This window comes from Odontesthes bonariensis, chromosome 5 (genome assembly GCF_027942865.1).
Source record: "Odontesthes bonariensis isolate fOdoBon6 chromosome 5, fOdoBon6.hap1, whole genome shotgun sequence".
NCBI lineage: Eukaryota > Metazoa > Chordata > Actinopteri > Atheriniformes > Atherinopsidae > Odontesthes > Odontesthes bonariensis.
In genome coordinates, this window is record NC_134510.1 from 17,431,240 (window position 1) to 17,457,907 (window position 26,668).

The 26,668-nt window shown below is 39.8% G+C and overlaps 1 protein-coding gene across 3 annotated transcripts in view; it reads right to left on the minus strand.

Moving 5' to 3' along the window:
* The window catches only part of adcy2a (adenylate cyclase 2a), a 71,503-nt gene that overhangs the window by 15,314 nt on the left and 29,521 nt on the right, over positions 1–26,668 (minus strand). For all 3 annotated transcript variants that reach the window (XM_075465098.1, XM_075465095.1, XM_075465096.1), the window contains 12 exons: positions 11,795–11,944; positions 8,697–8,845; positions 8,350–8,461; positions 7,440–7,567; positions 6,839–6,997; positions 6,546–6,678; positions 6,291–6,467; positions 6,151–6,194; positions 5,880–5,960; positions 5,573–5,642; positions 5,256–5,353; positions 5,026–5,110 (listed from right to left, as the gene is read on the minus strand). In XM_075465098.1, coding sequence (XP_075321213.1) covers positions 5,026–5,110; positions 5,256–5,353; positions 5,573–5,642; positions 5,880–5,960; positions 6,151–6,194; positions 6,291–6,467; positions 6,546–6,678; positions 6,839–6,997; positions 7,440–7,567; positions 8,350–8,461; positions 8,697–8,845; positions 11,795–11,944 — 1,386 coding nt within the window. The remainder of the gene's footprint in view (positions 1–5,025; positions 5,111–5,255; positions 5,354–5,572; positions 5,643–5,879; positions 5,961–6,150; positions 6,195–6,290; positions 6,468–6,545; positions 6,679–6,838; positions 6,998–7,439; positions 7,568–8,349; positions 8,462–8,696; positions 8,846–11,794; positions 11,945–26,668) is intronic.

Genomic DNA, 26,668 nt, shown 5'->3' on the forward strand with positions numbered 1-26,668 from the left:
TCCATATATTGTTTACGGCTAAGCTTTTATTGAAGTAAGAAATATTCCTGTGCTTTGGCAAATGTTTGCCAGGTCATTTATAGTCAATTGATTTCCCATCTTGCAGCATTTGCCCTCACTCTCAGTGTGTTTTGTAGGAAAACACAGAGAGTGAAAGCCCATATAATTCATTTGATCATCTCAGAGCAATACCTGGGAACCACTCGGGCTGAGTGGATGTGACATTCAAATAGTGCAGGGATGTGCATCACATCAAAATATACTAAAGATGGCACACTATTATTTAGGCTTCCTTTACACGGAAACGATCTGAAACCAAAACGCAAAAGTGGCGTTTCGTTTTCACTTTTAAATCTGCATTTAGACGAGCGTTTTAGGGTGAAAATCATGCCACGCTTGGTCGTCTATCACTCCATTCATGAAGTTATCCCACCACTGAGAAGTCCTCCCAGGTCTCACCCACAGCTGTCTAGGTCACCTGCTCTCTCTATGAACTTCAAGAATTTCGAGAACGTACTTCATATTTTTGGTCTGTTCTTTACTACTCTCGCTCATCATTGCTGTTATCTGATGAAATGACTCTTGAACGTCAAATTACCGCGCCTAAGGCGAGTTGAAAGTCCGCAGGGACGGACATGTTGATAGCCTACTAATGTGTTTCCCACGGTTTTCTGGCGCTTTATTATGCTTGTCACGTCATTTCTATGTGACGAGAAACGCAGTTTTGCGTTTCTCATCCTTTAAGGCGGTAGCATGGTTGCCGCGTCTGTCACGGCGGTGGCGGACCGTGACGTCAAAATGACGTTACAACGATTTTTGTAACTTGGCGGCGCCACCAACGAAAAACCGGATGGACCGTTGTGAGACCAGGCTCAGTCAGGAGGTGCGTTTGTACAGGCAGCTGTACGAAACTGCAGTGAAACAGCACAGGGAGCACGTAAACTCCCAAAACTGGTGCACAGAGATTGGCAGAACTTTGGGGAAAGAGGGAGAGTTCTGTAAGAATGTGTGGAGGAAGCTATGGGACAGATACGTGAAGGCAAAGAAGAGGGCAGAGACTCAAAAAGTGGTGATGCCGGGGCTTCAGACCATCACCTCTTTTAACTAAATTCAAAAATTAAAATTATCCGAATACTGCAGCAGTATCATTAATGACAGTATTCCTGCTCTTCATTGTTTTCTTCTCCACTTTCGTGGTTGTAGAGTAGCGGTAACCTTCACGTAGCAGCGCCACCTCTGTGACGGAGAAAATTCCAACTACTAGCGCAACGACTTGCGCCACTATATATGGGGGGCACGAACTCGTGACGTCATCAACACCGCTCGCGCTAGCAGACATGGCAACCATGCTAGAGCCTTTACACGGTGGCGCGACAGTGGAACGTTTTCAAGAATTCCACTCTGGAGGGCGGTTTCACTTTTTTGCGTTTTCATGGCCCCAAAACGCCGTTACCATCTAAACGATATGGTGCATCCGCAAAAAGGTTTTGCGTTTTTAACCCGTTTTCGTTTCCGTGTAAAGTGCCCCTTAGAAGGGGGATAACTGGAATTACAGAACTTTTGTGGATCTTTTGTTCTGAAAACAAGGTATTTTTAATGCCATTTTGTAACCTTTTTGACCTCAACACTGAACTGAAGAATCTGTACCCAGCCTGGTAACAACTGGACAATCACCAGTTTCTTTGTTTGGTTTATTTATTTTGTTACAGTGAGCTGTTTTTAAGGTTAAGCTATTTGTTAGATGCCACAACTATAATGATGTTTTCTTCACGTGGATACTAAACCAGAGATGCAACAATCGCAATTTTCTGGGCCAAATTCCAATTCTGGTTCCATTTTGACCTGCATAATCTTATTCATTCTTTTAAAGAACTAATAACATACAAACTCACTTTTAAAACTTCTTGTTTTTATTGAAAATGAATCTGTGTGATCATTAGGAAACGCTGAATTAATAACTTTTACATTTAATGGGTTTCTATCAACTTTTCCTGCGCTAAATTAAATGGCCTTCTCAATCTTTCACAGGAAATCTAAAAATAAACCCTGATATCCCTCCATGACATTTGACAAATGTACAAATAAAGTCCAACAAAAGCAACAGTGACCAACATAACATTATTTTACTGCTGTCCAAGGAAAATAGATAAGTGGATAAGGAAAGAAAAAAATCCTCTGACTTACTGTTAAATCGTCTTGTTTGTCTTGTTTATCAGTTGTTAAATTTTTTATTTTATTTTAACATATATACATCTTTCCAACTGAGCCTTACTTATATTAGAACGGTTACTTTCACAACATTCTTTATGAGTATGAGATAAATGGTATGCATTAAAAAGTGTAAGTTGTAGAAGAGTAATTGATTAATCTGTTAATTTACTTTGCCTTTGTGGACTTTTACAGCCATCATTGTGTTGTTGCTGGGCAGGGAGTCATCTATGCATCTCCGTTCTCTGTGTGGTTTCACTCTACTGTCAAAAATTCCTTTTGCTTTGAGGAGCCTCTTATTTCACCTCTGACCTTACTTTTGAACGCCTTACAAATAAAGAGGGAATGCACCTGATGCCATCAGACATGCGACTGTATTAGGGTGACACCCTCTTGTATCCACTGCGTGGTAAAAAAAAAGGCAGACCGTTTGAACGGCTGGAAAACATAGAAAACATGTGTAAAATTGTAAAAAGTTATTGTGAAATTGACTGTACCAACAGATTCAGAGGGAGGTTGAATATTTTATTTTACAAAGTTCTAAAAAGTAAAGAGAAGAGCGCCAAAAGGATGTTCCTGGATGAAGAGACAACTGGAATCCAGGCTCGAAAACCCGGATTAGGTGTTAGGTATTCGTTATTGTCCAATATTATGACATATAGACATGATAAGCTATTTAGCATCTCCACTTTATAGCCCAGGCAACTGCGATGTTTTGCATTACATGGATAAAACATGTGCCTTAATTTAAAGTTTGCTCCAAGTATGTTCCAATCTGTTTATTACTGACATTTTAATGAATGGCTAAATCCGACTCATAACCTGCCATTGTAATTCTGATTCATATCACATTGATTGCACAATGGATTCTATGCTACAATTTCATCCATGCTGAACCATTAGAGAAGAACTGCTGAGTTCTTCTCAAATTGATTAATTTTTTTTTATTTTTTTTTTAGTTATTTATTATTATTACTATTAGTTAGTAGTAGTATTTTTTATTAGAATTGGTATTATTATTGTTGTTGTTAATATAAAATCATTGTAAATATTAATAATTATTTTGAGCTACTTGACTAATTTGAATTTCCCCCATTGGGGGATGAATAAAGTATGTTTCTATTCTATTCTATGCTTACAGTTTTCATTACAAAAGTTTGAACGAAGCCGCCTCTCACCCAATGGCAGCTGGGATAAGCGCCAGTATCTCAAGTGTTTCAGTCGCTGTCTAGCTCTACCCACTACTAATTATACTGTGAACACTATATGGTGAGTGAATGAATAGACTCTTTGAACAGAGAATCTGTCTCTCTCCTTAATACGTCTGAATGAAGGGTGAGAATCATCAACACAAAAATGACCAAAGTCTGAATGACTTCATGCCATAATTTTAATGAAACCATTTATGTTACGTATCTCAGGTCTAAAAGGGGCTTTAAAGACACACTTCTGCAAACCCCTAGTAAGAAAAAGACATGAAATTTAATTACAGAGTGCAATGTTTCTATGAAAAGGGAGACCATTAACTGTCAGGCCGTTTCTTTATCATTTACACAGGGGAACTCGAATAAGATTTAATGAGCGTTCCAAAAAAAGAAAACAATGACGAATCAGAGCATGAGTTAAAATACAGACCCTGCAATGTCAAACAATCTTGACAAAAGGCAGCTGGAGTATCACATGGCTTCTTAACTTTACCAGCTGAGTGTTGTGCTTAGTTTTTGAGTCTCAAGCAACCTCCACAGGGAGCTGAGCTCCAAGCCAATAAGCAAAGAAAAATAGCAGACATCAGAGGGAACAACTTGTTGAGGCCTTGGGCATATGGAATTTTATAGTACCTTTAATGTGTTAAGAGTTATTTCTTTTCCCATCCTTCCATTTCCTGACTTGGCATTTGCCTCCACTAGAAAGTAACAAAGAGCACACTTGGGGAGCTTTTTGCTATGTTAACGTGTCACCTTACTTTCCTCAATCTCATCTCCTATTTTATATGTTAACTCCTTCCAGTGAGGATGTAAGAATGTAATGTAAGCAAGAGATGAGAGGACAAAGCTGCCAAATGAGAAACCCCTGATTCTACGACATCTTCAGGTGAAGAAGTGTAGCATCTGACAAAAATGTAATCATTATTTCTACTCTGTACACACCTGTGTTTCCTTGCTCTAAGCTAGCCCAGAAGCCCTCTTTATCCTCGTCCCCCCTAAGTTAATTTAAGGAGGAAATGTGGACATTCGCCTGCTCTAGACAGAATGAGAGGCAGTGATGTGCTTTAACATGCACAACCAGACCGGCTGCCACAACATAGAAATGTGAAGCTCAGATCACAGCAAACGGAGGAAGAGGAACCAGCATCTCTGCTAAGAATGCTATTATCTTTTTATAGATGTTTGTTGCTATATTTGTGTTCTAAATATTGTTTATACACCCCTTAATAATTGATTTCATGTGTTGAATACCAAAGTAATATACTGAACATTTGAATAATTATATCAGAAACACAAGGTGATAAACATGTAAACAGAGCACCAGAATTACCAGCTGACAGCAAAGACCCTTCAACAAATATGTGAATGCACTGTATACATTTTCACTGTGCATGTTTATGTCACCAGGACATCATTAAAGAATAGCTGCAACCTGAAACAATGTGTACGCACAACCTCTGAACCTTTCCTTTCACAGAGTTGTGTGTCGTCGCCACACCTAAATGGCACTTTTAAAACCTGAGGGTCACATTATGGACAGTTAATTGACAAGAGGGGCACTTTTACAAGTCACAAGATACAATTGAAACAATGCGATTTGAACTACACTCACCACAAAGTGTCCAATAAAACATATGAAGAGGATCAAGGACAGGATAAGAGAGGCCATTCCAAAGGATATTCCCAAGACAGCTGTCCTATAAAAAAATCCAGAAATGATGTAGTTCACTTAAAATGAAGCCAGTTGCAAAAAATAATTAAAAAGTAAATAAATAAACACAGTAAGTAAAAACAACAGTACTCTGCAGAATATTTTTAAACATTTACATAAAGGTCACCTACTTTGGAAGAACCAGAATCTGCACGATAAAAATGCAGAAGAAGATCAAACAAGCGCATGTGACGTAGTATTTAAAGGCTGGCAATGTTGTCGCTCGGTACTAAAGAAGACGAAGAGAAAGTACAATGTCAGTGAAAGGCTTTTAAAACTGGAGGTGCACTCAGACACTACACACACCTCTCAATCACATGATTGCATGGCATGCTGAGTGTGGGCAAAACAACATAAAGGACCAATGTATTTAAAATGGTATATTTAGAAAGTCTATTCACTCCATCAAAGGTGTAAATGAGCCCAGTTTGGATGAAAAGCCTGTTACCTCTTTTTCTAATGATCGATTGTGAAAAAACAGCGATATTCTTTGAATGTCTTCAGACTTGAGCCATTGCCTGAAAGCATAAACACACTGTTTCAGAATTATATAAAAGTTTAGAGTAGAAGAGCAGAGACAGGAAATATAACAATGGAAGTAAAGAACAGTTTTAAATAGATTTTAGATTAAATGGTGGGCTTTCAATAGAAATTTTATCATAAAAAAGGATCAACTTAAATATGCTTTCTTCAAATTTGCTCCTTATCCATAATTTATCAAAAGAAATAACATGCGCTTGTAAAAGGAAGGTTACTTTTGTGAATTTATCCCATCGAACGTCCTGATCATCCTCTCGTTGAGTTCCTCTTCAAACCGTCTCTTCTGAGACTTTGTCCTTTAATGAGTAACAAAAAGTACCAGAGATACAACATCTTTTAAGTTGACAAAGTATTAGTCACAGACACTGAAGCCTTGAGCAAAAATCTAGTCCTATTAATCATCTCATTGCATGTCTTTATAATTTAAAGGATGAGAATGATCCTGCTAAAGAACATTTTGCTGGAGCTGCAAAGTGGACGGCTTGCCTCTCTGATCTTCTCTGGAAGTGATATTGCCCCATTGGCACATCCTAGAAATGGAGTAAGAGAGGAGGGATGGGTTAGCAGCTACCAAGCAGCCTCCTACCACATAAACCATACAATGTGTGTAGAAAATGAATACACACAGCAGTGCTGATCTTCCCATTGTCATTAGTCATGCTGTCTCTGTGGTGCAAGTTGGCAAAGGGCTTGGCTGCTCCCCATGACTCCAGGTAGCGGGTCATCCTGACCGAGGCTCTCATCTTTGAACCATCGAGCGCGTGTCTGGGTCTGTAATGATGCTGAGGGCTCCGATGCTCTACCTGAAGAAAAAAAGTATCCTGCAGCATTTCATTTTATGTCCACTGTTCTCTTTAGACAATAAAAGATTTGTAAGGAACCTTTGGGTTGATAACCAGGTGAGTGATGACACCATGTTCCTTTAAATAAGAATCTCTTTCTTGCCCATCCCCATCTTCCACCTTATAGGCACCATTCAGGTGCTCCAGTGTCACTGAGGTGATGTGGACTCGCCTGGAAGAGAACAGTTGACAATGGCCAGTCAGTTCACGGGCCTCTTTGAATATTATCAATGATTCAGGATATTTTTGAGCAAGGAGAGTCAGCGATTACAACAGACAAAAACTTGTGTAGAAAACCACATAACAGCATGTTTTACTTTCTTCACACTCACCCTGGTACACCTCCTGCTTCCATGTGATTGGCCAGTGTGACATCATGTGACCAAACATCATACTGCCATTTCTGAAGTCCTATAACACCACACAGGACATTCCCAGAATGCACACCCACACGCATGTTAATGTCAACCCCTGTGGCATCTCGCACTTTCCTGTCAAGCATCAAAAAAAACACGGGAATTTGTTAAAGGAAATCATCCTTCATATCATCCAAACTCTCAGAAAACTAATGACACTGCATCATATTCTAACCTTATTCTGTGTGCTGAGTACTGCACCACAAACAAAAGAGAAAAATGGAAACTAAGAAAAACTATTTTTTTTTTTTTTTTTTAAGTCATAAGCCTTTCGGAGTAAACCAAGTCTGCAAACAAATATGCTAATCCTCATTTCAGTTTTCCAGTGATCACAACATATCACTAATCTGACCATGGATTACAAAACATATTTAGGCAACACTGATACTGAGGATCAAGCTAGCAATCATATGACATACGAGTTGGAACGATATATACAAAATCAGAGAAGCAAACGTTTCAAAATTAATTTCAGCAATTTTTTTTTCAGCAGCACTGTGATATAATTGCCACTTACTTGATTGCCTCACACATGTCCAGACCCATTTTTACACAGTTGTTTGCATGGTTTGGCAACGACTCTGGCAGGCCAGACACACAGTAGTAACAGTCGCCAAGGATTTTGATCCGCATGCATTCATTTTCCTGCATATGAAAAAGAACAATATTGGTAGTAATACCATAAGATCCCACTGGCAGATCACAAGGGCAGCTTTTTAAATTTGATTTAATTTAATCCATTTTTGAGGGACATTCAAGACTTGTCATATTCAGGCTGCTGTATGGTATTATACCATTTTAATGCCAGTAGGGGAAAAAATTGTAATCTTTGTGTTGTATCTCTGGTTATATTAAAGAAATAAGCTTCTGCTCTTTCACTTTGAAAGGCTGACAACTGCGCCTGACACATTGTGTTTGTGAATCGTACTGAAGGCTGCTGGGAAAAAAAAATGTTAATAGTTCAAATATCTCCAAGACAAAATTGTCAGAAAAGCAATTATCTGAGGTCCATGTCATATCATCCATGTTAGTGTGGACAAAATTATAACTCAGAAGATCAGTTGGACAGTTGATTTGATTGGACATCAAAACTAATTAGGTGGCCACACCGTATTACAAAGTACTAAACTTGTAAGAGGAAAATTGAAGCCTGCATTGCACAAAAACTTTTAATTTTATAACATTAACATTTTAATATTATAATATTATAACAATAACTCTTGTGTGCTTGTGCACGTCTGAAGGAATTCTCTAAGCATGCAGGCTGCAATCGACCCTTTGCCAAATGTGATGGTGAGTAAGATATATATACGTTTAATGTATGAATTACTGTAAACTATAAGGTCTACTATCAAATTCAAACAAAGACACAAAACTAACATCAGTATCATTTTGTGAAAACAACCCCAGTACTGAATTTGTTTTACCTTTGCAATTTGATCAAATTTGCCAAACAGCTCGTTCAGCATGTGCACCAGTTCTCCGGGCGAGCAGTCGGTGGCAAGCCGCGTGAATCCAACTATATCAGCATAAAGTATACTAGAGATGGAAAGAAATACTATTCAATATAACTAATAACTAATAGTTACATGCTCTTCATTTAAAAAAGAAAAAAGAAACACTGTAGATTCGAAACAATGAATATACATTTGATCTACTGTACATGTCAATATATACTTCATAAACTAATCCAGAGCCCTTCACATAGCTTTCAAAAGTACAGTGCAGATCTATATGGTCTTGTAAGTGGTACATCAGAATAAATATAACATGCCTGACATTAGTGTGTCTTTGAACATAGAGGTTGTGAAAATTGTTTGTGTTCTCAATCTGGCCAAAGTTTGGTCCTTTGAGCCTCTGGATGATCTCAGCTTTCATCACACGGGCGATGTGTGCTGGCAGCAGAGACAACAGCAGACGCTCCTGAATTAACACAAAGGAGGAGGTTGATATAGCACAGAGATGCTCATATAAAATAAGCAGAAGTGAGTGTGATTATTACAGTGCTGAGACAATCAACTTCTGTAGTCATACAATTTAAAATATGTCTAAAACACCGCACTGTTTCTAGGGATTGGACAGGTCTATTTTGAGGAGAGATCTGCAACGGCTGATCTCTGACATCGTGCAAGGGATTTGGGTTTATGATAAATTCACATCCTAGATTGCTCCAACTGAAAATGTATAGACTTGCTAAACTGCAGCGCACTTTGGTTAAAAGCATGCAGCAAACAGCATATATTAGAGTTCACTGAGCGCCTAAAAAAAAACTGTGTCTCTGCACAGTTACTACCATCTGTCACAAGCTGCAGCCAGCACTCCAGGGCTACTGTGAAACGTTTCACCCAAGGCGTTTCAAGCTTCACTCAAGGCAGTTCAAACAAACAATCTCAATTCACTAAAGGGAAAACCAGCTCCACCCCAAGCTCGGGCTTTCACAACGACAGCTGGATTCACTGTAATGTAACTAAATGGCTCCACAATTTCATCAACTGCGAGAAAAAAAAAAAATGCTTCAACACAGACTTTCAAATAACTGAGGATTTATAAACATCTTGCCAATATTTCACTGGAAGCTGTGCTGCTTAAAGGTAGCAGCATCAAATTTGCAGTAACCTGCCCTTTTTGTATTCTATCATTCCTGCATTACACTAAGCAAGCAGAGAAAGCTCAAAGGCACAGGGACTTTGAATAGCGCAGGCTGGCTGCATATCATGAGTAGAAGAACTTATTGCCACATGGCATTTGTAAAGGCTATGATAAAACCCAGTAGGTGTTGAAAATTGTTGAACAAAGCATCAATACATCCAAATTCTATATCGCATAATCCAATTCAGGGTCCCGGATGGGGACTGGAGCCTATCCCAGCTGCCACCAGACAAAAAGTGGGGTACACCCCTGCACAGGTTGCCAGTGCATCGCAGGGCCAACGCAGAGCCAAATGAGAAACAATCACGCAAGAGCACAGTCACTCCTAAAGTCAATTTAGATTCACCAATGAACCCAACACACGTCTTTGAACAGTGGGAGAGTTGAACTGGGAACCATGGGAGACAACCGTGTTCAGACTCATTTAAAAGGAAGTAGTTTGTCGCTTATGACAATTTAGCTGCAGATATTCTCACATTTTAATATCTTCATAACAAGAGGACAAAAAAAACTGCTTTTACCACTGAAAAAAAAAAATTAATTAGTTCATTAGGTTTAGCTCTGGGGCTGCACGGTGTTGTGGTGGTTAGCACCGTCGCCTCACAGCAAGAAGGTTCCAGGTTCAACACCCAGCTGGGGCCTTTCTGTGTGGAGTTTGCATGTTCTCCCCGTGTATGCGTGGGTTCTCTCCGGGTACTCCGGCTTCCTCCCACTGTCCAAAAAAAATCATGCATGTTAGGTTAATTGGCATTTCTAAAAATTGTCCTTAGGAGTGAGTGTGAGCGTGTGTGTGTGGTTGTTTGTCTCGTTTGTCTCTTTGTGGCTCTGTGATGGACTGGCGGCCTGTCCAGGGTGTACCCCGCGTCTCGCCCATTGACTGCTGGGATAGGCTCCAGCCCCCCCGCGACCCGACCGACGGATTCAGCGGTATAGATAATGGATGGATGGATGGATGGGTTTAGCTCTAGCTGTGGTTTTTAAACAGTTGATGCATCTTCATGCTAATTCCTGTGGAATTTTTCATCTGCAGAGGTTGAGCAGAATATTAAAAAGGTAGGATTGTGCAAAAAAACATCATCAGAAAATATCTAATACAGACACATTGGCAGCACACTGTACATCAATTTAGAAATAAATCAAATTAGTAGTAAAAAATATCTGTTTGAAACGTTAATGTTTATTTAAAGGGGAACTCCGGGGCATTTGAAGCGCATTTCCATTGCTAGAGGTTGTCAAATACTGATAGTAGGACACAGAGAGGTGCAAATCTGCGCTCCCTGTGTGGAGATCGCGCTGTTCGCACACCCTGTCATGCGAGGCTAATACGTGGTGGCTAAGGGGCAAGCGCTAACCCTTCCACGTAAAACAACAACTTGCACACAGCAGAAACGTCACACCACTTTATAAACCATCCGACAATAAAGTCACAAGCCTTACCATCAAAACCATATGCATGGTTCTCACATTACTGGCATGGGGACGTTACAAAACAACTTTATAAACAGCATGTAACTCACCGGCTGGTTGTAGGCTTGCGCATGTGAAAGCCCAAAAGAGTCGATGGACGATAATCCCATATACAAAGCAATTATTTTCTCTAGAAAAACTGCGTTCAAGTATTTAAAACATTACAACAATACATGCCCAGTAATATTGTTGTAATGTTTTAAATACTTGAACGCAGTTTTTCTAGAGAAGATAATTGTTTTGTATATGGGAGTATCGTCCATCGACTCTTTTGGGCTTTCACATGCGCGAGCCTACAACCAGCCGGTGAGTTACATGCTGTTTATAAAGTTGTTTTGTAACGTCCCCATGCCAGTAATGTGAGAACCATGCATATGGTTTTGATGGTAAGGCTTGTGACTTTATTGTCGGATGGTTTATAAAGTGGTGTGACGTTTCTGCAGTGTGCATGTTGTTGTTTTACGTGGAAGGGTTAGCAGTTGCCCCAAGCCACCACGTATTAGCCTCGCATGACAGGCTGAGCGAACAGCGCGATCTCCACACAGGGAGCGCAGATTTGCACCTCTCTGTGTCCTACTATCAGTATTTGACAACCTCTAGCAATGGAAATGCGCTTCAAATGCCCCGGAGTTCCACTTTAATTAGACATTAATCATTGAAAACATCACTAAGCATCACCACCAGCTAGAACATATTCTTGGGTTCTGCCTGGCTTTTGCTGTCTCACTGGTAATTAAGAGTTATTGATCACTTTACCTGCTGTCTCTTCTCAAACTCCAGTTTAATTGGGGACTTGATGCAGTTGCAGGTGTCTTGGTAAGTCTGTTTCAGTGCCAACTCCATCAGATGCTTGTGGTAGGCCCCAGCCATATTGCCACAAAGGAAAATAATAACATTGGCCAAAATCTGTGGAGGTACAAAGGACAGACAATGCTAAAATTATGACATCAACTGATAAAAATATCATTCAAGTCAAGTCAAGTCAGTCTTGTAGTAAATTGAGTTTCCCTTATTTTTATTTTAAATCATTATAAACCATGAAGATATCATAAGCACACAGCCCTCATTCAAACACAGTGCCTTATAACATCCACCGGGATTTTCAAAAAGTTATGTCTTGCTTCCTCGTTTATTCCGAGGTATTGCTGACACCGGCAGGAAAAGAACAGCACTCTCTCAGAAATTGGTAAAGGCAGCAGAAACTCTTTACAGAAATTAATGTAAAAACAGGGGTACACAGAAATGGTGTAGTGGATGATTTTAACAGTCATTTGAGTTAAAACTCGAAAGACACAAAAGTGAATATATTTTTGGCACCATTTATTGGTGATATCTGCTGTACATAAGGGGAACCTAAAAAAAAAAAAAGTAAACTTTTTCCCCCCTTAAATTGGCCAAAATAATAATAATTCAACAATAAAAATAATTCAGTATCCTTTAATAGTCACATGTAGAAAATAAATACTATGCTATCCTTTTTCATTACCTTTTGAATCAGTGTTTTCAAGAAAGCAATTTCCACCTGCTTTTGTCTTTAAAAGAGAATGCAACGTGAAGATATGAAAAATTGCAGAATGTTGCCCCTATACTGCCCTTGCTCCGTTTTCTAAAAATATTATCACACCAGCTTACCGATTAAACTTTTTTCTAGCCTACAAACAAACAAACAAACAAAAAACCTGGCAGATGATGTGTCGTCAGAACAAGTTATATGTGGGCCAACAAGCTAGACTTTTTAACTCTACCACCACTATCGCAACCCCACTGGAGTGGATATCTTAGGGATGAATGGAATCATTCCAGATGAGCTCCAGGGACATGCACAAGCTGTTCTGTTTGTATGTGATCACCCAGCAGTGTAATGTGTGTATACGCCAGGGTTCTCATAGTTTCAATGCCTTTTATCTATTGCAGGAGGAGAAAGCCTTGAGCCTGAGGACTATTGGCAGTTTTAACGGAGTGTAATTTTAAAAGTACAGCAACATGTTGAGACAGATGCAAATTTACCAATGTGTTCCATCACTTTCTTTTTAACAAGTTTGGAAACTGAGGAGAGTAATTGCTGCATGTTTTAAACCAAGAAACTTTTCCATTTCCCATTATAATCATATTCCATGTTCAGATGTTTGGAGCTACATAAGCAGATTCTGCACAAGAGACATTTTTCTATAGGCTTGCTAGTCCTTATAGACTTCAAAAGAATCGTAGTGGCATTCCAGGGGCACACACCACCTCACTTCCACTCAGAAATGCCAGAAACGGAGAACTTAATTAATCCACCTTAGGGTTGCGGGGGGGCTGGAGCCCATCCCAGCCATCAGTGGGCAGGAGGCAGGGCACACCCCGGACAGGTCGCCAGGCCATCACACACATCCAAACTTAAACTTTAATAATGAAGTACATAGAGGGGAATTAGACCTCTCAATGCATTCTCGTTCTTCCTCTGCAGTAAGAGAGAGAAATCTCTGTGTTGCTCCTTCCCCCTTATTTGGCATGGATTGTGAAGTTGGGGCCATTTCCCGACCCCTTAATGAATCACTTTAAATACCAACTGGACAAGACGCAAATCATGCTCACACACATCGGCCTGGACAATACACTGAACTTTCATTTTATAGTGTACAACAATTGATTACGACATTTGGATGTCTTTGATTAATCTCGTCTTCAAACTCAGGAAATATCACATTTCTTTCAACACATACTTTAGTGTGGAATCACAGTGCCATATTCCAATCATCTTTCTCAATTCAGTGACCAGATGCTTAATTAAATTTAAGTTGTTTGTTTACCTGTGGTTGATGATTTAAACAGTTATGTATTCGTTTTAATTCCATTGAGTAAATCCATATGCATGCAAGACAATCAAGCACTATTCTTTGATTAGATATATGCAACAACCATATGTTTTTGTTTTTTTTTAAAGTTTAATCATCGATGTCGAGATGTGGGCGACATTCAACTGCCTTTTCAGTCCGACTTTGTCTGAAATATGTTTCCAAATATAGAAACTATTTCAGAGAGAGAGAATTGATTATGTTGTTGTGTGCAGATAATCAACAACAATTATGTTAATTCATATCCTAAAGGATGCGTTACCTCCTGTCAGACTTGACAGCTTAACATCTTATTGGTCTGCAGTCTCAGACTCTCAGCCAGAGATCAACAAAATTTTCTTTGCCTTGACTTTTGTTACGGTCTTTGTTTAACCCTTTGCAATAATTTCTGTACTGCTTTCCCCCCCTGCATTTACTCTCATCTACATATGGTGCTTGGTTTTGTCTTATCTATTCACGATAGAATTTAGTCATCGCAGAGTTTTCCATTCCAGATAACCACATGCCTATTCCGCTTGCCTCATTTGATCACCATCTACTATCTCGCTTAAAAGTTTAGTCAGTTTTTGTGTCGTGTGGACAAATCCCAAAGTTGTAAAGCCACCTCGTTAAAAAGACAGGGGCCTCATTTGTAAGACTTGTGCAGCTTTCATACTTAAAAAAGGCATATTCATAACATCTGGAGAGTATACGTGCCAGATCCTGCACACCTTTCCTTTATAAATGTTAATGAATGTGAAACAGAGCACTTGTGCCAAATACCCAGCCTTAGCTCCCTCCAAGAATGACTAAGTAAAGAACCATAAGACACACCACCTGTCACCTTCTGTTCAGTCAACAATGATAAAACTCGCTGCAAAAAAAACAAGTGGTACTTCAGAGTGTGAGACTAAAGCACTTGTCACAGAGGCAGGAGCTAAATGTATTTTTTGGTCGTTTTCTGGATCAGTAACAAACGGAAAGTGATGAAGGGGCAGATCGTCATTGTGACAGCAAATGGAGCCGGTTTAGAGGAGCGCACAGCACCCAAAATTTGACAAAAGTGGCCTGACATAAATGATGATGTAAAGAAAAGAGAGTGATTTTGCAAGGTGTGGCTGACAGACCGTGGTGCATGAAAGCTGGCGCTGACGACATAAATGTAATGATAAATATGGTCATAGATTGTGAAGCAGAAACTAGAGAGTCTGGTGCATGGGAGACCCATCCACATCAAGAAGAATTAGAGAAAAAAGGAGGGGAAGCTATTGGAGTGCACCTGCGTCTCCACGGCAGCTGCTGCTGCTGCATCTCCAGCCCTGGGATTGAGTGAGGGCTGGTTCTGTACTGGAGCCACAGTACAAAATTCTGAATATAATTAAAGACATCTGCAATTAGTTGAAAAGGGTGAATGATTTAGAAATGGTTTAGACAATATGTCTAAACTTTTTTTTTTTTTTTTTTTTTTCAAGCTTTAATTCTTTGTTTGGTGTCCTAACGACCCGGTAGAGAAGTTACATACGTTTTCCTCTATGAAGAGATGGAACTGTGCACCTCAACTTTAGTCAACAATGCCTCTGCACCTTGGAAAAGTGTGCAGTCCCCCATCCACCTCACAAAAAACAGAGAAAACTGACCATCTTACGAGTTATAATGAAATTAAATTCAATGGCAAAGAGATAAATGAATGAAAAAAACACTTTATTTATCCCAAAGGCAAATTATATTGTTGAAGGATTTTTTTCTCTCAACAATAATTAGGTATTGTTATTGCTGCTGGCAGGAATTACGTATCTCTCGGTGTTACATTGCAGAAGAAGAAACCTCATACCGACCACTCTCTGTTGTTTCAACACAATTCTATGTAGAGGGTGGTCAGTGTTGCTCTTTAAGTTCATCAACTTGTGCAGCTTTCTTCTTTTTAAAATCAGGTCTAGGGGCTCCAGAGCAGGTTTCTTTGAGCCTCTGGCTCCAATGCTGCTGTCTCAACAGATGGCTGCATGGCAAGTTGCACTCTCCACCACAGACTTATAAAAGATATGCAACATCTTGGTACAGTCATTGACCTTAGCTAAGCAAGATGTGCAGTCTGTTAAGTCACTTTTTAAAGACAACAGCTGTAGTATTTCCAATCCAGTCTGCTGTCCAGATAGTCTCCCAAGTGTCTCTATTCCTCAACCACGTCCATCTCTTCTTCCAGGATTGGGACAATGTATAGCTTACTCCTGGCCCTCCTGAATTCCAGTCATCTCTTTTGTTTAATTTGTGTTCAAGATGAGGTGTTCCCACATCATGCCACAAAGTGATGGAAAGGTTTCCTGTACTCATCCTCTCGCTCATCGCTAATACACTCAATAACTGCAGAGTCATTTGTCAGAGTATTTCTGGAGATGACAAGAGTCTGAGTTGTATCTGAAGTCTGAGGTGTAGAGAGTGAAGAGAAATTGTGAGAATACAGTCCCCTGTGGTGCCCCTGTGATGCTGGCCATCTTCTCAGACACACAAGCTTTCAGTCTCACAAACTGTGGTCTGTTTGTCAGGTAGTCAATAATCCAGGTGCTTGTGTAGGCATCCAACTGTATTTTTTTGCAGCTTCTTACGTAACGGTGCAGGCTGAATTGTATAAATAGCTCTTGAAAAAAAACAAAAAAAACCTGATCTCTGCCATGCTGCCTGCTTTTCCCAGATGAAAGTGGGCTTAGTGAAGCAGGCTGATGATGATATCTTCAACATTAACCCCAGGATGATAAGCAAACAATTGTGGGTCTCAGGTTTACACTTGCTTACTTAGGTGAGCCAATTACAGTTTCTCCGGGAATTTCAGGATGAGGGTTGTTAGTGCAACTGGTATGGAGTTACTGAGGGCAGATGCACGAGATTTTTTAGGTACTGGAACAAGGCACGATGTCTTCCACAACACTGGAACATTCTCTTGACTGAAGCTAAGGTTGAAGAGGTGCTGCAGAATCATACAAAATTTTTTCTGCGAAATATCCCTAGGACCCTGTAGCTGACAGCAACTGGACAGTGCAGCCTTGTTCTGGTTCAGTCTGTCAAACTGCTTCTTAACCTGACTGCTGGAGACGAACAGGCTGAAGGGAGAGAGAGGAGGACGCAATGTGCAACTACTCTTTATCTTCTTTTTCAGCTGTTTTTGAACAATCCTCAATAACTTCCGGTCTCCTTCTGTAGAGCCTTTGTTTTTTATTTAGGGTTTGTTATTGGGGAAACACCTAACTGTTTTTGTGGGAATAATACTCCATCCATCCATTATCTATACCCGCTTAATCCAATTTAGGGTCACGAGGGGGGCTGGAGCACATCCCAGCTGTCATTTGGCGAGAGGCAGGGTACACCCTAGACAGGTTGCCAGTCCATCACAGTGGGAATAATACTCTCCACACAGATGTTAATGTCACACACTCATTCATGGCATTGATATATTCTCCATGTGGCTGGCAGAGTGCGCCAATAGGTTGCCGCTGAAGAATGGGCATATATTTGGAGGTGAGAAGAACCAGATTCTGGTCTTTAATAAGAAAAGCAGTAAATATATATATTTATTATTTTTTTTACTGGTGGAGAAGTTGATAAACTGTTGAAAGGCTGGAACTGTAGCAGAGAGCGACACTTGGCTAAAATGGCTACCATTCTTCTCTTTCACCATGATGTGTCTAGGATGACACCATCTGTTGTTTACAAGCACTGCTTTACCTCCACCTTTGCTTATGCTGCTGTCCCTGATGTCTCCGTTGGCTCGTCTAAGTCGAGAGGCGTTGGGAGTCTGGTATATGCTTCTGACATGTCTCAATGAAACCCATTTGCTGCATTTTGGATATTATTTCTGTGTCCTGAGTATTTGAAGCTCATCTATTTTGTTTGCTAGTTGACCCAACATTCCCCATCAGTATCAGTTGAAGACCTGGGGTCCGTTTCACGTAGCAGGTTCAACCAACTCTGAGTCTATTCCTGATCTCTGAGTTGATCTACTCTGAGATAGAAAACCCTGAGTTTTCGGTTCCAGAAACGCTGATTTGAGTGAGGTTAATCAACTCTGAGTAAGTTCACCTTGAGTTTAGCGCGTGCACCACAACTTTAAAAAGCCAGCATCAATGGAGCCCCGATTCGACGAGTCACCTTGGCAACGGGGAAGAGGAGGGGCTACGTTTTTCACCAACCTCGAATTGGAAATCTTAATGCGCTCATACGGCGAGTTTCAATACGTTTTTAGAAATAAGTGCAACACCGTTGCAGCAGCAAAAGTGTAAGTTTAAATGTAGTCCTTTGCAATCACAATAATATTACAGGGAAACTGCTTGAATGGTAGCCCATTCATTTATTTCATTTAGGTGCAATGCCGCAGGGGAGAAGCGCTCTTGGCAGCAGTTTAAGATGAAATATAAAAACATTGTTCAAACAGGTGAGACCTCGGCATGGAGGTACCTCATTTTGATCATGTTGTACACTGTAAAGTAAATATTAAGTGGCTATTTGACTGTGCAGTTATTTTATTCCCAACATAATGCTGTTTTCACACACATAAACTATGTCTTCTCATCTATACCATCCATCCATCCATTATCTATACACCGCTGAATCCGTCAGTCGGGTCGCGGGGGGGCTGGAGCCTATCCCAGCGGTCAATGGGCAAGAGGCGGGGTACACCCTGGACAGGCCGCCAGTCCATCACAGGGCCACAAAGGGACAAACGAGACAAACAACCATACACACTCACAGTCACTCCGAAGGACAATTTAGAGTCATCATCTATATCATGTTCTGTTAAATAATTAAGCCTATTTAAACTAACACAGACTTCTACTGAGCCAACAGAAAGAAGGCAGATGCCCGTAAAACGGGTGGTGGCTGCCACCTCTAACGGGAGGGCAGTGGCTGAGGGAATCCCCGGAGGGAATCCACCCCCAAGACACGAGTGCCTTTATAAAATATAATAGGCCTATATATGTCTTTTTTAAGCCTATTCATACAAATATTTATTTGTCTTTTATGTCTTTTTTTTCTTTTGTCCCAACACATTCTGATGGTGCCGCTCAAAAAGATGATTGTCTGTAAATGCAAAAATCTATGCGCGGTCTGATAACCATCTCCGACGAATATTTATTTCTCTGCGCAATAATGCTGCACCTTCATCCACGGGATCGTTGTCAAAAGGGCATGTTCGTGAAAAAAGTTGCCTCCTACTGTGCCTAATGGACTTCTAGAAGTAGAAGAACTCGCTCTGCTGACTGAATGAATGAGGAAATCAAATGGCGTGTGTGGCTGAAAGAGGGCGGAGACAGAAAGAAACTCAAGGTTTCTTGAATAAAACCTGGTCCCGACCAGGTTAGGTTCAGAGAGTCTGTTACTCCGGTAACTGACCGTGAGGTTAAGTTACCTCTCTTTGTGAAACAGGCTAGAGTTACCCCTCTTTCTCGGGGTTGAGTTATCTCCCTTTGTGAAACGGAAAACTCAGAGTTTCCCTCATTTCAGGGTTAACCTACTCAGAGTTTTCACTAAACCTGCTACGTGAAACGGACCTCTGGACTTCCTCCACCTGTTTCTCTGTCTAGCCATTGGCAAAAGTCAACAGTTCGTAGCGGGACCTTTTGGAGTGCAGAGAAACTCCACAAGTTTTTTTTTTTTTTATATGTTTAGGATTTTCTTTTTTAATGAGCTGATATGTGGAAGGGAGCAGTGGTAAGGGGTCAGGGTGTTCTCTGGTAAGGTCAACAACAGAAGATGTTGATCGAAATCTAGGACACAGTGGTGTCAGTGGGAGAGAGATTTGGTTTTGGCCATGTTCGCACAGAACGTTATCAGAAAGTATGAGATAATACCACAATCTACCGTCTTTGGTAATTCCTTGTATGCTGTCGTGTAACATGTATGTTTGATAATGAATTCCCCTAATGGTGCGTTCACACCAGACGCGGTCGGGCGACGCGATTACATACAAAGTCAATGCAAAGATGCGATTAGACGCGGATTCGAGCCGGCGGCGCGATGAGGCGCGGTGGGGCGGCGCGATGAGGCGCGGTGGGGCGGCGCGGTGAGGAGCGGTGATGCGGTGGCCGCCGCGCGAGTGAAAATATGCGATTCGCGCGAGTTCAAAAAAATCCAACTTTGGCGAAATATTCGCGCCAGACAGCCTATCAGCGTTGAGATTCTGGACGACAGTGGAGACAGATGGACAGGCGCTCCGCAGCTGAAATGGAGTCGTGTCTGTGACATGCAGATGGGACAGCAGATGGAAATTAGCTTCTAAGCTACAATCTGGTGCAGGTCATCTCTTTACTTTGTAATTAATGTACTTTTCACATGGTCCCTGACTAAATAAAATAAAAAAATTAAATCACCGCCTGGGAAAATGCTCAAAATACGAGGAGAATCCACTCGAGCAGCCAAGCTAATAACAATTAAAAATTGTTTTTTAAATGAACGATTTACAGAAACAAAATAGCTGAGTATAACTCCCAAAAATCCCAGGACAGCTGAGTCGCTGCCCATCTTTCGCCGCAGGCTGAAAACCCACCTCTTCAGGAAACACTACCCTGCTCCGTCCTAGTTCCTTACGCACTTATTGTTTCCTCCACCACTGGCACCCTCTATATTTTCATTACCCCCTACCCGAACCAGGGTTTGAATCCCATTCCTGCTGTTCTTACCTCTTTTATTTCTTCCCCTACCCGAACCAGGGTTTGAATCCCATTCCTGCTGTTCTTACCTCTTTTATTTCTTCCCCTACCCGAACCAGGGTTTGCATCCCATTCCTGCTTTTCTTACCTCTTTTATTTCTTCCCCTACCCGAACCAGGGTTTGCATCCCATTCCTGCTTTTCTTACCTCTTTTATTTCTTCCCCTACCCAAACCAGGGTTTGCATCCCCACCCCGCTGTGACTGGTGTGCAGTTGGTGAGAGGCTGAGGTACCTGACTTATCGCACTTACTCTAGCACTAGTTTTGCTCTTAGCTGTTTGGTATTGGAAGGAAATGCACTTATGATTTCTTGTGACCTGAAGTTCTTTTGCCTACCAATGTTGAACGCACTTATTGTAAGTCGCTTTGGTTAAAAGCGTCTGCAAAATGACCGTAATGTAATGTAATGTAAAATACAACAACATGCACAATATTATAAGAGCTACTGCAACTTGTTGCAAACTTTGGTGCAGCGCAGTCCAGATTATCATTGTGACAATGGGAGAAAGCATGTCAGTTGTGGGGAAATAATTCTCAGCAGGTTTTCAGTGCACTCGTAAGTTCTAAAAGTTGTTAATCAAATAGTAGTTACGATAGTATTTCCTTCCAGTATCAAAGTAGTATAAAATTACACCACTTGACTTTAGGTTTTCAGATGGAAAAAAATTTAAATCCTGACTTTTCATAGCCACAACACAGTCCCTAGAGTGAAAAGTTATTTTGTAGACTACTGTAAATAGATCGTGCTTTGTTATTGGCTCTAGTAGCTGACAAGATCCAGACAAAAGTTTGCAGAATGATCCATAAGTTTTTATGACCGCTCAGACTGTTACAGCTCTGCCTGTTCATTTTCACGTCATGTTAATTTTTATATGCACGGTACTGTACGTGGACACTGGCGTTTGCAACCTTTTTGAACTTGATTGATTCATAAAGGGTCAGCACTTGTCTGGTTCTACTTAACTCAAGAGAGGGAGGGCCCAACACTTTCTACCAGACAACCGAGCCATACCTGAGTCTGTCTGTTTTCGGCTTTAACTGAGGCTCCAAGTTAATCTACCCATATAATTCCATATCACAACCAATTTATTTTCTGCAATTTTCATTTATGCATTTAAATGCTAATTAGGTTCCTCATACAACAAACTTCTGAAATAGTTAATCTGAAGACACACATCTGAGCCCTTTTATTGAATTATGTTTTGTGTTGTGTCAGTCTGTAGCTAGTTGACAGATGTACATTTATTTAAACTTTGACATGTAGGGTATTTTCTCATTGCAGTAATCAAATCTTCACACATGTAAAACAGGCTGTCATTATTTAAACTTCTTGCTCACGCTCTACTTTGATACAGAATTTTATATACGCAAGAGTTTGGGGGCCCATTGTTTTCAAGTGCGTCAAATTTTTTCAAAGGATAACAGACCTGGATTGTAGCACCGAGACTCTTTTACTGCAGAGCCAAGGTGTTGGAATAGGTACATGCGGAACGTGGGTTTAAATTGACCAACTGAAATAAGCAGGACAATGCTAAACCCCTAACTAATACTACAGTGAAGAGTTTGATCTTGTATTGCAAAATAAAAAAGTAAAATTTGAATAAAATCTGTTCAAGAGTGTGTCCTGGATCCACAAGCGGTCATAGATTCAGACCAAGGGATGTAGCCGTGAGCCACCTGCAGATCCTTACTGCCAAGTTCATCCCTGTGGTTAAAAAGGTAACATTATCTTACTGGTGTGGTTGAAGACAACACGGCTGGTTTTGTTATACTATTCACTTGCATTGTACTTAATGTAATGGTAAAACTCAGTAAGCTGTCATGAAGGAGCTGGCGTCACAGTATAATGAGCTTGCTCAGCTGTAACTGTGTCTGAGCCAGCTTGCTGCAACTGTGCAGCGTTTATTTCTCCACATGGTGCCGAGCAACAATTACACAAATCCTGATTTCTTTTCATAGCAATCCATTCCTAAATTTAAGAATTTATTGAATAAAAACAAATATTATAACTTTTACACCAATACACTTATTTGGTGAAAATAGATCTAAGACATAAGCTTCAGAGAATGCATAAAGACTTTAAAAATAGGCATCATGTGGCAAATTCATTTTAATTATCAAGAGTTACTTACTGAGACTCAGTTTCAGACTAATCAGTATCTACCTGAACAGATGAGGAAGCTTATTTCAGTGCCACTTAAGAGCCTGAGCTGTTGATTGAATCTGATGTTACAGACAACAGAAGAAGCAACCAAACGTGTGGCACCAGTTGTAATTACTACAAGAGTCAACAGACCGCCAGCAGCTGATACCAACCCAACTATGTCCAAAACCAAACAGTAAAAAGTGTGAATACAACTCTCTGGAAAAGATTCTAACGCCATGTTGTGCAAGAAATGTTTATATGTGCAGACAGCTATTATCCATTATCATTATTCATTCTGGATAATGATAAGCAGCAGCCTTCCCTCAAGTTGGTGACCAAATGTAATGTTGATTGCCAATTGTATTTTCTGCATGCTCTTATACAGATTTTTTCTTGTGCTGGACATGCAATTATAAGGGAAAGGTGTCATTTTGCAAACACCCAATACAAAGTTGATTTTGTCATTACTAATCTTCTACCCCCTTGGACATGAATTAAAAAAATGTAGTGTTCCATTTTTTGTTTTTTGATTGCTTAATGCAATTATATCTTTCGGAACTACTTTGTCGACACATCCATCCTAACTCTCAGATCCTTTGTTTCCCTTCTCCTTACTACAACCCTGATCCACTTATCTACTACAGGGTCTAAAGCTTTAAGCTGTGCTGCTTCTCATCTCTGGAACTACCTTCCACAAGACTGATATAAAAGCTCTCGCACACCAAACCGACATGAGAACCGGCAGCAATGAAAGGCCCCCGCTGTGTCTCCTCATGTTGCCAGCATCTGACACAAAAAGACACCAGCTCAATATCAGCTCCGCTTTAAATATCCAACAAAGGTTTAGCTGGGGATGACAAGATTTGATGTGTTGAAAACTATTCAAAAACCCACATTTCAATTTAAACTAACACGTATGAATGGTTTTGATACTTACGCTTTTTTATTCATCTAAGCTTCATGTATGGATATATATATATATTTATAAAAAAGTAAATTATAGCCAAGTTAGTTTTCATTTTTCTGAATTTATTTTCTGAAAGTGTTGATGAAAAGGCAAACGAAATAAGGCTTCTTTTCAGTTTTTTTTGTTCCTTTGGAGCAGTAACAACCAGAATCAAATCACAAATGGTTGGAGTTCTGATTTTAGGTAAAAGTTTTCAAATTTGAAAACGCATTGGCATAACATATGCATTTCTTATATACCAAGTGGTAGACAGGGTTTATTTAATCTTCAATGCAGTTCAGTCACTAAAAATGTGCTCTAACCAACGGTAGAACAGGACATTAAAGGGTTAAGCAAATTTGAAAGAGACCTTTAAAAAGACCCTTCATTGCAGTTGTGTATCAGCCTTATTTCAAGTGGTGGGATGGGGTAAATAAACTAAGCTGCATGTCATCAGCAAGCGCCAATATATGTTATGCATGGCTGCAACAAACAGGAAATAACAAGCAATGGCAGTCATATCTTGGATATGTACAAGATAAAAAATGGGAGGTTTTTTTTACGCTCAACATGTTGCGTTCATTATTTTATGTCCAAAGTTGTGTGCTCGGATTTGTGATAATATTGCTCTGACCTAACAAGCACAGAGCAGTTTGATCACAGAAGTGGACCACTCAAAGCAGGACAAGGATGAGGATTGGAAGTTTTTGCACAGCAAAACAGACTGTTTTCTGCAGCATGGTGTGTTTCTGATAGCAAATATGGATTCCATGTCTCGAGATAATAAAGCACTTTATGCAATAGATGTAACATAATAAGTTATCTTCTGGTGATCACTTTGCTTTTCTTTTAAATATATAGACTAGATTTTTTTAGCATGAGTACAAACACAGAACACCTTCTGTTCCATATCAGTCAAATGTTTACTGCCAATAAATAATAAGGATATTTGTAAACTAAGGGGTTCTGTACAACATCTGCAAACTGAAAACCCAACAATTCTTATGTGCATCAACACACATGACACTTCCTGCTCTGCTTTCTTTACCATCATAATGACTTATCAGCAGGGTATTCAATACCCATAGAACATTTTGCAACCCATATTAAACTCATACTGAGGATAAAACAGTGTAGTAGACAAGAGTCTTTTATGGGAGAGCTGTCATATATCCAATTTAAACATATCAAACACCGAATTCACCACCAGGGCACCCATCTCGTTTTTATATTTGACAAAAGCAAATATCAGGGCCAGAGGCTAGGTGCATGAGTGTGGTCTGCTGGCTGGGCTTATGTTCATGTCTATTCACTGTATCTGGGACAAATGTCCCCTCTTGTAGTACACTGAATTTATTATGCCTGCTCTGCACATTTCCAAACACTGAAAAAAAGACCTGAGTTACTTTTTCCAAATTGAAAAGCATAATACTCGCAAGACTGGTTTTGTTCTTTATCACCTTTTTTCAATAGGAAGACTGATAAAACTGTCAAAACGCTGTGCAACAGAATAGTATTGAGAGTGTCTAGTTTGGGGAAGGACACTGAATAACTGAAAGGTGGGCACAAAAAGATGTACCGAAGCCTTTGTAAAAGGTGTTTTATAAAAAGGTTTTTAGCAGCAAGACACAATATTGCTGAGTTTCACCATAAATTACACCTAATCATCATCCTATTCAGCTTCCCATTTATTCCATCTCAATGAGCCTGTCAATAAAAATATGATCCAGTTGTTTTTCAGAATTTTTTAATCTAGCATGCTGCTAAGAGAGCCAGCATGTCCAACTTCATTCCAATGATGATTTTCCCCATGGTTACACTTTTAGCTCTTACCGAGGGGATTCATTAGATCATATTAAAGAAAAGTTGCCTTTTTTAACTGCTCTGTAGATTATATAAAGTTAAACGTGTTTGTCTTTATTAGCTGACATCTGTTAGAAAAGGTTCTGACAGTCCTCAGACCATCTCAAAGGTCACCTGTGAGAATAGTCTGGCTGTGTGAATCATCCACACCTCACTGGTATCCAATTACAGATAACAGCCGAGCTCTCAAGGCTTTGACCCTTGCTGGTGAATTCTGGGATTATCTAAATCGCAGCTTAGCTTTATAAAAGCCATTGTCGCCGTAATCTTGCAGTCATGCATTTAGAGCGATGACTATCTAACGTCGGTGTGAAGGTGAATCTTGTTTTATTGACTTGAAGTAACACATCCAGTGAATATGGTTTCTCCATAAAAGAAATGAGTGCAAACACAAATGGGCACCTGTGACAGCTGGCATTGTACAAATCACATTCTCTGAAGATAGGCTATCATTGTGATGGCAATATTCATTCTGTGAAACTTTCAAGAGAGTCGTTAAAAAGCCTATGTGACAAAAAAAAAAAAAAATATGTATATATATGGTCGAAAAAAAGAGAAATGAGAAACCTGTGACAGTAAAACCTTTTGAAAAAAAATTAAGCCTTTCATGGTCTCAAACAGCTTCAACAGCTGTTATAACTGCGAGTATTTGTAAAATCCGGTCAGCAATGTAAGACTGATTGCCTTTTATGTAATACTCCTTGGGCATTTTATCTTATTTAATATATTTGTGTATATTTCCCTAAAACTAATCATGATTCTTTGAAATACTGACCTTTACAATAAATGACCCTGGAAGATACTGAAGAAACTATATAAACTAATCACAATTTGACTGAAGTCAAAATTTCACAAAAAAACATTCGTACCTACGGTTTTCTAAAATTATTGGTCAGAAAGACGCAATTTGAAGGTAGATTGTAAGGCTGTCATTGATTCTTTGAAGTTTGAGCATCTCTAATCATTTGCAAAGCACTGCTTGGAAATGTAAATCGCATAACAAAGATGAGACAGTTTGACAACAAACAGTTGTTTTGGGCCTTTTCTTTTTTTTTTTTTTAAAGTTCTTTTTCTCTGCAGAAATGCAGAAATTCTGAAAAGTTCTTGTTAGAGTGGACAGTACATTAGTCTATATCAACAAATCTGCTAACTCACCTGCTCGCT